The 12,011-nt window shown below is 41.8% G+C and overlaps 1 protein-coding gene across 2 annotated transcripts in view; it reads right to left on the bottom strand.

The window, feature by feature from the left end:
* LOC124412419 overlaps positions 1-12,011 on the bottom strand; it is a 190,960-nt gene that overhangs the window by 85,000 nt on the left and 93,949 nt on the right. For both annotated transcript variants that reach the window (XM_046892276.1, XM_046892275.1), the window contains one exon: positions 1,152-1,410. In XM_046892276.1, the coding sequence (XP_046748232.1) occupies positions 1,152-1,410 (259 nt within the window). The remainder of the gene's footprint in view (positions 1-1,151; positions 1,411-12,011) is intronic.

Here is a 12,011-nt window from a genome sequence, read left to right as displayed (position 1 = left end):
CCCGCTAATTGGACCGGTTTCGCCATCTTTGTCGTCGCCTCGAGCCTTCTGCATTGTGATAAAACGCCTCTCAACAAGTACAAAATATGCCCCATTCGTCTCGGTCTTTAGAACTCGACCCTGACCCTGGCCTGACCCTGCACTGCTGCCTGATGCTTCCATATCCGAGGCCAACGATCCTCGAGTAAACCGAACAAACTGTTAAGCTAACTAAACTCGAGCCACCCGGGACTCCCGGCTTATTGTTAACCCTACTTATTGTCCGCGCACATCGTGTTATGGCCATGCCAACCTGTTAGGTTTACTATTCAAACGTAATCTGACCCTGCTGGTCCGAACTTCCGTTATTCTAGTCAATGTAATTCCGGGCAATCAATGCGATAAAAATTTCTCTTTTTGCATTGTTGCATATCACTAGATTTGTATAATATTGTGTAAAAATCAAAGCTTGGTCGTTGTACCAAGAATTTTGAAAAAAAAAAAATTATCAGATTTACAGAAATAATTGGTAATTTCATTAAAAATATATAGAAATAAATATTTTATACAAAATTTTCCAGTTTCAACTGAAAATCATCAGATTAGCAGCCTTATAAAATTTTCTCTTTTAATTACGAAATTACGAATTATTCAGAGTGTCGTTGGTCAAGAAAATTTTCTTTGATTCGCAGAAACTAATTCATTGCGTGCTGTCAAAGAAACGTTTTTTTTATATATATATATAAAAAAGAACTCGTAAGATTAATGAAAGGGACTAAAATTTTACTCAGCTGAAAGACTGATACATTGACCGTTGAAAAGTCAATATTCTATAAGTCTAACGTATATTACTAGATGAAATTTACTGAATATTTCATATCACAAGCTCTAATGACTGAATTTTATTCGATTCACTGGGATTCTTCCAATTCAAATTAATCATCATTCATCATTCCTTGTCCAAGTCAATTTTCAATTTGAATCGAGCCGTTTATCTGAATCGGATAACTTATTTTTTCGGAGATGATAACGTAATTAAGTCTATAGTATAATAATTGAAAGTGATGCGATTCTGTAACCCTGACACGTGCTGCCTTACTTTCCAGGGTGAAAGGATGAAAAAAAAAAAGAAAAGAAAAACCGAATGGCGATAAATCGATTCTAAAACTCACCCTTGTAGTAAAAGAGGCAGTACTCGGAGAGAACAAACCAGCGCTTCTTCCAGAGCATGAGACCCTCGGATCCCTGTTTGTGCAGCCAGCCCTGAAGGGCTACCGGGGCCGAAAGGGGTCTCTTTGCAGCGGGTGACCGCAACCCTTGAGGCCCACTCCGTCGGCGAATCCCGGAGCCCGCGATTCCTGGTCCATCGCCACCGCCGCCGCTCTTACGGCGCATCTGGACCAGCGCTGGCGAAGCGGCGCCTTGGACAACCTGAAAAAATAAATAGAGAAGCTCTTCAAGGGTCGAAGAAAATGATACATCGATGTAAATACCACGTAGAATTGTAAAATGACGTTCAGTTTTTTTTTTTTTTTTGGCAGGGAGTAAAGGACACATTGCATTTTTTTTACTCAATATTTTACCGGAAAAATTGTATTTTTATTTGTCAAATCCATCGGAAAAATTTGTTTCGAATATCCAAAACGAAATATTGTTTGAATTGAATAATTTTCTGATCTATAGTGTCGAGATTCTTCTTTTGAAACATTAGTGTAGAATTTTTTTACATTCGAATCTCATCACTTAAGTCACTATACGGTCATTGAATCATTTCGAAAAATTATACATTTGGAATTTGGTATCTGATCCTCTTTTTCACGATAAAAGTAAAGCGTGACGTTTTTCCTAAAATTGAACGTCATCGAATTATTATACTTTTCGTCTGAAACTTCGTTCATTTCCAGATCGAGACCTTCGAACATAATCGATGCTGATTTAAGACCGAGATCGGAACAATTTTCTAATCGGAATATAATCAGGTTGAATACCACGACTGTGTGTGCAATCCGATTTAGTCAATTGTGAAAACAGAAACCCCTCGCCACGGTTGTATTTGTGTTTTGCAGGTGTAACGACGAGCCAGCAACGTGCTTTGAAGTCTCGCTTTTGAATTGCAACGCGAGTAGTTGGTTGCGCTCGTGTTCGAGTTCAGCAGTCTGGGCAAGCTGAGAAAATTTGCATACACAGAGGACCCCAGGCGGGTAGTCGGGGCGAGGAATTTGCATAGAGTACCGCACGTTTGTCCCGATGGTGATGACCCGGATTCTTACGCCTTCAAGTGGTGTCCACTAATTTTCTGATCATCGTACAAAGGTTGCCACGGTATGGGTGGTGGGTGACTCAATCAAAAGCGAAGGGGACTTTCGAAAGCTCTTGAAATTCGACTTCCTATCATTCGCCGTTAAATTTATTCCCGAACACGGGTGTTATTATTATTATTATAAAAAGGACGCAAAATCGCTTGAAATTCATTTTTCAACCATCGGTAAAATATGACGCTAAGAATATTCATCCCGGATGAAAAACGTAAGCTCTAGAGAAATTCGCATTTGCTATTACAGTATAATAAGTTAAATTGGTCAGCCTCGAAGTAATTGGGTCAGTTAGCTCTTTCACGACGCAGATATTACGTTATAGTGCACCAGGGTAGGTAGGTAGGTACCTAAATTCTCATCTCCCTGAGCCCTGAGGCAACAAGGTACATCAACGAAGGCAAGAGTTCATCCCATAACATTCTCTCTCATCAAGCATCACCGCCGGTTTTACACGAGTATATGACTAGCTGAACTGTTATAACTTTCCTTAATTTCATGTATACATATACCTAACCTGAACACGTTGGTAAAATTTTTGCATCCAGCTAAATTTTACCTACATACCATATACAATATACACGCGTAATGCGCGATGAAATTTGCCTGCAAAGAGGAAAAGGTAGGAGGAAAAATTCAAGGGAAGAAAAGGAATATATGATTTCATCAGGAACATGAACGCGATGTAGAAACTGTCCAACCATCGGGCTCGTCTTCTCCTGTCGTGTAACGACAACGCGCAGCTTATGCTTTTACGCCCGGTCGCCGTGAACAGATCCCGAGGGATGGCTCGGAACCTTTTTTCGGATTTAAGGATTTACCTTGTATCATCCCATACACCCTGCGGCCCTCTTCTCTTCTTTCCTCTCCTCCCACTGCAGGAAGCTTGCTGACAGCGTCAAAGCCTGTCCTCCAAGTCTCTTGTTTTCAAACATACCGGACCGTGGAAAAAAATCCTGTTTCGAATTCCGTCTCGTCGATCAGTCCTCGTCCCGGCATTTTATCGTTTGTACCATACATGTCCGAGAAACCGTTTGTATAAAGGGGTGGTTAATTTATCCCCAGGAGAGACTTAGGTTCGAGTCAACTTGCACGAACGTGTAATTTCGGCATCGATTTACCAATCGGCCTCTCGAAAAGCCAATCAGTTTTTTCGACACGGTAGAATAACCCGGGTTATAAGAGCACTGCGTCCAACAGATTGTTGAAGCGAAAAAGCGAGCGAAACGAGTGGTAAAACGGCGGAATAAGGAACGGGGAAATCGGGATGAGATCCCGAATTTATCGGCACAGGTTCGCCGTCTAGACAGCGAAGATAAGTCGAGAGTCCCCGGCACTCTCATAAGAACCTCAACCCTCGCAAATAATTGGAATAAACGCAAGGCTTGGCAACTCAATTTCGAAGATCAACCGACGAATTTAGCGTTTCTTCGTGTCGTTTGGAAAGAAATAAAGAAAGAAAGAAGGAAGGAGCGGCATCGGTGGCGCGTGTTTGCGGTAATAAGCCATTTGCAATCCGTCATACATTGCTTCCAGCTCGACGCCCCCGCGTTCCGAATCGTTAAGGGCTGTGAAGATTCTTCTTCCCATTCCGATCAGAGGTTTATTCGCGTTTGTCCCGCGTGCATGGCAGAGCGAAGAGAAATTCTCCGTATAAATGCGTGCGACGACGGGGCACGATTTCGCACTCAAATTTCACCCCTCTCCTACTTTTCCCACCCTTTCGACACAATTCCAGCTCCCTCCCCTCGAGGGTTGCAAAACCGTGGAAAAAGAATGACCTGAAAACGAACGAAATATTTCCGCCAGTTTTATGCGGCCCCTCGGCAAAGCGACGGATCACGAGGATTACGACGTGTACGAAGCGTTTCAAATCATTCTTGCAGGCCGGGTTTCCGGTCGACGAGTTTCCGGGCTCTTAGCTGCTCCCGATTAAGCGTGAAAAAAGTTGTACGATTTTTATTTATTCACCGTCTCGACGTTTCTCGCAAACGAAACGCGACGAAATCAATCGCGTTCGGAGTATTCGTCGACGCTTTGCGACGCGACGCTTCGGCGTTAACGTTGCTCATTTCCTTTCTCCATTTTCCTCAGCTTTTCATATCTCGTATAACGGTCTAGACGCAGATGATATTAAGAAGCAGGTTGCAGATATAATGCAGGCAATAACTGTAGGTATACCCGCGAAGCTTCCGCACGTCTACTATTTATATGGAAATGTAAAACTATAACTTCGCTTCGATAACATTTTCAGGCTCTATGGGTTCGCCGATACATCCCACCTGTACCATATGAGGAAAATTCATAAGTTTATTCGCGGACTCGCCTGCCTCGAACCGGATATGCTGTATGGGATTAATACGAGCGATACTTTTTGTATGAAGCGTTCGATCTTCCGAGCGATTGGAAAATGGAGCGACAAGTATCCCCATGGAAATTCCCAAGCTTCCAGTGCGCCGAATCCGCAGCTTTAATCACAATGCTTTGATCATTATAATTGTTAAACCTCATCCACGTTATTGTGGTAAATGGAGGCGACGGGTTGGGATTAAATTTTCCGGAACGGGAAGAGAGAATTTCACTCGGTATTAACCCCACCTTTTGATGTATTATAAGGCATCCCGCATAAAAAATGAATGAGGAATTGTTTCGAGGCTTGTAATTCAACAGGCGGTACCACCTCTGAGACACAAATTAACAAAGTCCTTCGGTTATTTTCGGACGTTTGTTTCCGGTTAAATGACTCTGCCACAAGAATATATATGTATTAGGGTGGCGCAAAAAAACCGACAATTTTTTTTTTCAAGTCTCATGTGACAAAATGTTTGTTTTTGATGTTTTAAGAGCCCACTCCAAAGGACAGTTCAACAAAAAAAATTTTAAGAGTAACAATACACCACGACATGAATTAAAAATCAAACAAAATATTGAAAATAGAATTTTTCTAATTTAATTTTTTGACGATATTTGACACTATAAAAAATTTGGAGTGACCTCTTAAAATTATTTTTTTGAGTTGTCCTTTGGAGTGGGCTCTTAAAACATCAAAAACTAACATTTTGTCACACGAGTCAAAAAAAAAATAGTCCATTTTTTTGCGCCACCCTAATATTTATATATACGAATTAGGCCGCCTCGTTATTATTTTATAAAGAAACTTCCCAAGGGAATCACTTGGTTACTATCGCCAAGCTCTCGAGTTTCTGGGGATCTCCGGCAACTCTTCGTAAAAGAAATGCATTGATTTCATTATTCAATATCTTATAAAATATAACTTCTACCGAATTGAACATTTATTCGTGAGTTAATAGATATTCTTTGTCCTTTTATCTCCATCAAATAATTTAAAAAAATGAGAGATTCCACAGAGAATATAAATAATCACAACCTTTGCCAAAATGAACTTATTCGCTTTCCACACTTTCAGGCACACGTGTACCTACGTTTAGCTGTACGGCTCCATAAACGTTGGTTAAATAACCACAACACGCAACGACCTGATTAAAACTTGTTTTGTATTCCACGGAGTAAAGCAAACGAGTAGAGAATGTTTTATTATTTTTATTTCAAGCCCACCGCGTTTTCAGTTTAGCCAGAAAAGTTACGGTTCTACATTAACACTCACATGAATCCTGTACTCGAACACACATCGTGCGGGATAGATTGTAAATAACTGGCCAGAGCTCTCGGCAAACTTTGAGCAGGTAAAATCCACAGGTTCGAAACTGTAGGTATTAATAATATCGAAACGTTTGATTAGCCTGTAGGAAGAGGAGGTCTTCGGCATAAGCCGGGTCACGTCATTCAACGGTTTTCGTATAAAATCCATCGGCGACGCCCAGCCGTCGTAAACCCCGTCGTATCTCGAACCCTCCCTAACAACACAGGCGTCATCTTTTATTTATGTTTATCTACTGCGCAAAGGTGAAAATATCTCGACTTTATCGCGTGTGAACCCAGCGGGGATATCGGCACAACGTGACATCGATATACCGATCACTCTTATTCATTTCATTTCGTTTTCTTCCTCGTACGTGCGTACCTATACGATATAAGTGAAAGAAAATCAAGCCAGAAATTTTCCAGATATAAAAAAAGATACGTAAACTCTTTTAACTACTACTATCAGTCTCCTTGATATCTTACAAGTCTTGATAAGTCCTCAAACTTTGCACTTTCCGCAAGACCATCGAGAAGAAACTCTGACAGTATGTGATCAAGAAACGAAAAGAAACAAGACACTTGCGATAAAAGTGTGTAGATGAGGGAGGATAGGATTCACTGTTGATCATTGGCCTCACTGTCTGCAATTGAAGTTCGAACGGCACCCATTCCACTTCAAGTTAATCGATCCGACTCTCCTCCATCTGCCCCGAGGACGTTTCGAGCAATGGCTGCACAACATCTTCCGAAGAATTCTATCGAGCAATTTCTTTTGATTACCGTGGTTTACAGTTTATCGCCACTCAGATAAGACCTCGCGATTTTTCTCTCGGGGTTGTTGCCTCGGTTACGCGAACGGTCCTCTTGAACATCCGTTTCTAAATGAAAGAAACTCTCGAGCCAATGCAAGTATCAGACTCGCTTTGCCCCGTGAATGAATGATTCCAAAAAAAACAAAAAAAAATAACATCTATAGCTTGAAAACAGTTATATAATATTAGCACTTCATTTTATATCATAAGTCATGAATGTATAACTCAATGCTCAGAAGAAGAGCAGAAATTAAGAAGGAAGCCGGAACGGTTGAAGATGAAAACGTGAATAAAAAATTGTAAACTATTCCTCAATTGGGTTTACACAGGCACTGTTGAGGCGGATAATGAAATTCCTGCGGGATTCACGTTTCCTGTTCATATCCCTCCGACTTTCTTACCGACGCGGCATGCTGCCATGAACGCCCTTCTTCCCTCACCGCGGTCTGAATGAACAGAAGGTGACACATCGATGACCCTCTTCAAGCTCCATCTTTATCTATTTTCCGCACTACCTCCTTCCTTTCTCAAGGCGTCTTGACAAAGCACGGTGACGTCATTACGTCGATGCAGGCTACATCCAAGGTCTTCCCTTAAGTCTCAATAAAGCTCGCGTTGTGCAAGATGAATGATTCAAAGTAGAATAATAGAATGAAAAACCTTCATCGGTTTGAAGTCATGCGAAAAATGTGTTGCTGCTAAAAATTATGAAGTTTTTTGCAACCAGCACGCGACGATGGACACCAAATCGTCGTCTATAGAAGTCCATAATATACGAGAACCGGTGCGATGTCTTCGAAACGAAAGCTCAAGACTTTTGATACGTATTTTCATGTCCGCGTTCCGGGTGGAAAATGCCCCATTCTACAAGATATACGAGGTTTGAATCTACGGAGTTAAGAATACAGCCGACTTTCTCTCCATTCTCATTTGTTTAGCGATATTTCAAGTCCCACGCCAGCTACTCGCCCCCATTCCTCAAGGAGGTTATAGTCGGCCATATATTCCTCGAATATCGTTCGCCGATTTGTAGAAAAACATTCCCTTGTCTCCAGTCGTGAGGGTGGAGAAGTACGAAGAAACGACTCTTATAACAGGATCACATTTCCTCCATAGGCGTAGAATAATACCATAAACGAAAGAGCTTGTCGAATCATCCCTCGCGACTTGACTCAACCACCGCGCCAATAATGACGGGAACTTGTCTACACATACATGACTATTCGCGCCCCCTTTCGCCGAGTTACCTCTCAGCTTTCACCTCTTGATTCCGACTTCCCGACACGTGGGTTACCCTGGAAGTTTTCCCTAAGAGCAGTTGCGTAACCTCTTTTAGGGTAGCGACCCTCTGTTTGCACCAACAACTCTCTTGTCGAGTCGGGTTGTACAGGTTTGGATGAAGGGAGGGATACGAGACCTAGGATTGCAAGAAATTAGTCAGCTAACGATACCTGAGGCGGATCTGATATATTCCAAAACTCTCCGGAGTCCCGGGTAACTCGTGAGTGCGGTATTAGCTGTACGAGAGGGGTTCGGAACACGCGGTTTCCGCTTCTCAATTGCAGTCGCTTATTCTTCTCCACTTCACCCTATCCTCGGGGATGCATTTTTCAGAGACTGCAGGCGGCAGTCATCCCATCGTTTACTCTCATCGTCGATTATTGTCTGAGACTTTATCGGAGCATGTGTGAGGCGTATCTCTTTCCCTGAAGGTATACTCGGTAAGTCGAGCTCGAGAGGCAACGCACACTTGTTCAATGAAGCCCCTGGGATGAGAGAAAGAAGCTCCTTTATTTCCCGGCCCCAAGATTGCGCGTCTATCTTTTTTCACGATGGTTTCGAGTTTTCCGGAGCTGAATGCACCGGCCAAAGACGAACGCTCGAGTATTAGAACAGTGTAATAGCGAATACGAGAAGACCAATAATAACTATGCGAGGATGGATATACTTGCTTGCAGTCCATTGATGCACGGCGAAGACGTGAGATTACTTCTTCCAATCCCTGGAAATTCTCATCCTTTTCAATTTAGGAACCCCTTTGTTGTACATAAGAGTAGTTCTCAGGAAAACATTACGGAGGGTGAATCGATGAAATGAATGATATCGTTTTTTAAAGCATCATATTACACAGCTCGTGCATGGTACCATTAAAAATAGTCAAACAAACTATCTGACTTTTACTTGAGTTTACCTGACAAATTTCTAATTTTTTTTCCCTACTAGAATCCCAACTGATAGTGTCAAATCCAAATCGACAATTATTCAAATAGTCATGGAACGGAGCACATGGACGAAGATTCTTCCTGAGACTCCGAAATTTTTTTTTTTGCGTGAGAAGTTTTAATTCTTTCCATTTCATACCGCCATATAACTCCCCGATAATTTCCTGACTTCCCTGATCATTTTTCGAATTCCCTGTCTCTTTTCCAACTTCCCGGTGTTCCATGATCAATATCGTTGAGACGTTCCAGCTTCTCGCAACTTCTTTGAGCTCCGCGGGCACTAGGTCTAATTGACTTGGAGATCCTCTTCGATCGGCAGAAAGAACAAGTCCCCTTTACCAGCTACATTTTGTCCCTTGTTCTTCGTCGAGTATAATTAATCAACTTCTCCGTTGTCGTCGCGACGCCCGTATGCTACAACTGTGACAACCTGGATGAAAGAGCGAGAATATAATACTATAATGCGAGAAAGCTCCGTACTAATCTCATTGCCATAATATCCGAGTCGTCGTATAAATAGGCGAAGAGTGGAAGGAGAAAAGGGGGAATAATAATCACAGCATTAATATCTACTCAGGCGGTGAAAGATACTCTCCAGGGTGAAGTTAATAAGAAATATCGATGTGTGGGTGTAGAAATGGGGAAATTCTGGTAGAGATTTATGTTGATTTAACGTCGTTGCATTCGGATGTTGAAAAACTATTACTGCGAGATATTATCACTCATCGCATCGTATCGGAAGTAGCCATTGACGCCGATAAAAGGTAAAACTGGATGAAGTTCAAGAATGCAATTTACATATTTCCTCGTTTCGCAATAACTATAGCATATTTAATAATAAAAACGATGTTAATTCAACGTGGTTTCTTTTTTTTTTTCACTATAGCAAAAACTTCGGTATGGCAAAGGAAGCAGAAATTTAATCCAAAGTCTGGTATAGGTATATACATATACCTATACAAGGTATATTCCAGAGATATTACTTTTCCCGTTTACTTATTGAGTCTTTGGCCCGAAAAGCGATTCGGCGTATCAATAAATTTCCCATTATTTCTCTCCGCGTTGCGATAGATTCGTATAAACGTAGGTATACCTGTAATTCATATAGATATACATATACATATATGTATAGCCGCCTAACGTCATCGAGGACTTATTGTGCCACAAAATTGGCAATTTACAAGGGCAGGAGAAATTTTACGGTAAGTAATCATTTCTCTCCATTATTTCTCTTACTCTGTCCTTCTCTCTACAATCTCGCAGGCTTATTCACCCTTTTCCTTTTCCTTTTCATTTCACCTCCGGATATAGGCGACCCGCTCGTCGATGATATACGCAACTGGAGTAAAACTTGTTACCCGTATAACCTAACCTCACCCACGTATATGTATAACGAAGGGATATTTAGCCGAGCCTGTATGATTTATCGAAGAACATTACCCAACGGCCTCGGTTGGAGAGTTATTTTCGTTGATGACGAATCGATTTACGATTAAGAATGGTAATTAAATCTAAATAAATCTCTTCTCTCTTTGGCTACGAGCGAAGCGGACTATCTGTAGTAAAACCGACTTTCTACGTGCCGAAGAAAAATCCCCGTTCTTTCCTACCCTCTAGTCCATACTTTTCACTCTGGTTCTTCGTCTAAGTGCAGCACAGCGGAAATTTTCAACTAGCAAATCAAAGCTTAAACTCGAAACATTTTCCATGGAAGAGAAAGAAGCACACGATATTGGAAGTTGAAGTAATTTCAGGTAGCGAACCTCGACAAGTAATTTAATATTAATGTTCCTCCAGGTTCTTAAGAGTTTTCTGAATAGGGGAGAGAGAGAGAGAGAGAGAGAGAGAGAGTGAGAAAAGGAAAAATCTTACCGAAAGTTTTGTTACCAATGATACTTTTCTCCCTTTTCGCTAGTCGTTCGTACCGTCGCATTTTTCGCTTTACTTATTCGTTTCCATTCCTTACCTCTTGAACGTTTTCTTTTTCATTTTCTTCCACTTCTTTCTTCTCCCCGAATAAACACGATACATACTATCAAAAATTATGCAACTTCGTATTATATTAAATTATATTACACATTGAACCGCCTGACAAGGCCACTCTTCTACTTTCCTAATCATTTATTCATCAATGATAAAAATGAGAAATAATCTTTTACCCCTAACCATGCGACTTCCATTAATTCATGTCAATGGCAGTAAATAATGATTCAGCATTCTAAAAGGAAGATAAAAATACACCACAATACATGCGCCAAGTCTTTTGAAAACTCAATCGGTAACTCGTAACACGATTGACTCAACGGATATTTTCGTTTGCACTTTTTAGCGGATTTCCTAAAACGTTTCTCTAAGAACCTAAAATGGGTTTCCACTCGCGGAAAGTTCCGGAGCCTACGACGATGACGAAGGCTTTTTTTTCCTCCTTCTTCTTCGTCCTCTTCTTCTCTCCTTACGCTACGTTCACATTGAAAGAAAGGTGCAAATGGTAAAGGAGAAGATAGACGCACGAGAGAAGAGAAACCTCCGGCATCGCCTTGTATAAACACATTAGCCGCTCGCAGCACACATCGAAGAGACTGACGACAAGGACAAGGACGAGGACGAGGATCAGGAGAAGCGGTGAGACTCGCGAACGAAATGGCTTGGGACTTTTTTGCGTACCTCATCTCCGGGCGCTTGTCGCCATTCCACCGCTGCCACCAACGCCCCCGGATATCTTAAAGTATCTTTTATGCCTGCTTTTCGCCTGTTTCCATTTTTCACGCCCCCTCTACCACACCCTCGAGTCAACGGAGTAAGGGGGGGGGGGGGGGGGGGGGAGCGTTATAGCTGAGATATTTTCCGAATCGTGACGCACAAACACGAATACGGAAGGAAGGGTCTGGGAATATCTGTCGAAACTCGACAACACCCTTCGTTGAGGAATTTGAAAGTTCCTTCAAGATGGAACGAAATCGAGCCGCGGGATCAACCGGGCAGCAAAAAGAAGCCAAGTACAAGCCAACCAGGACTCTGGTATC

This window comes from Diprion similis, chromosome 11 (assembly GCF_021155765.1).
Source record: "Diprion similis isolate iyDipSimi1 chromosome 11, iyDipSimi1.1, whole genome shotgun sequence".
Taxonomy (NCBI): Eukaryota; Metazoa; Arthropoda; class Insecta; order Hymenoptera; family Diprionidae; genus Diprion; species Diprion similis.
The sequence above is the reverse complement of the archived record's forward strand: the minus strand, read 5'-3'. Positions and strand labels throughout refer to the sequence as shown.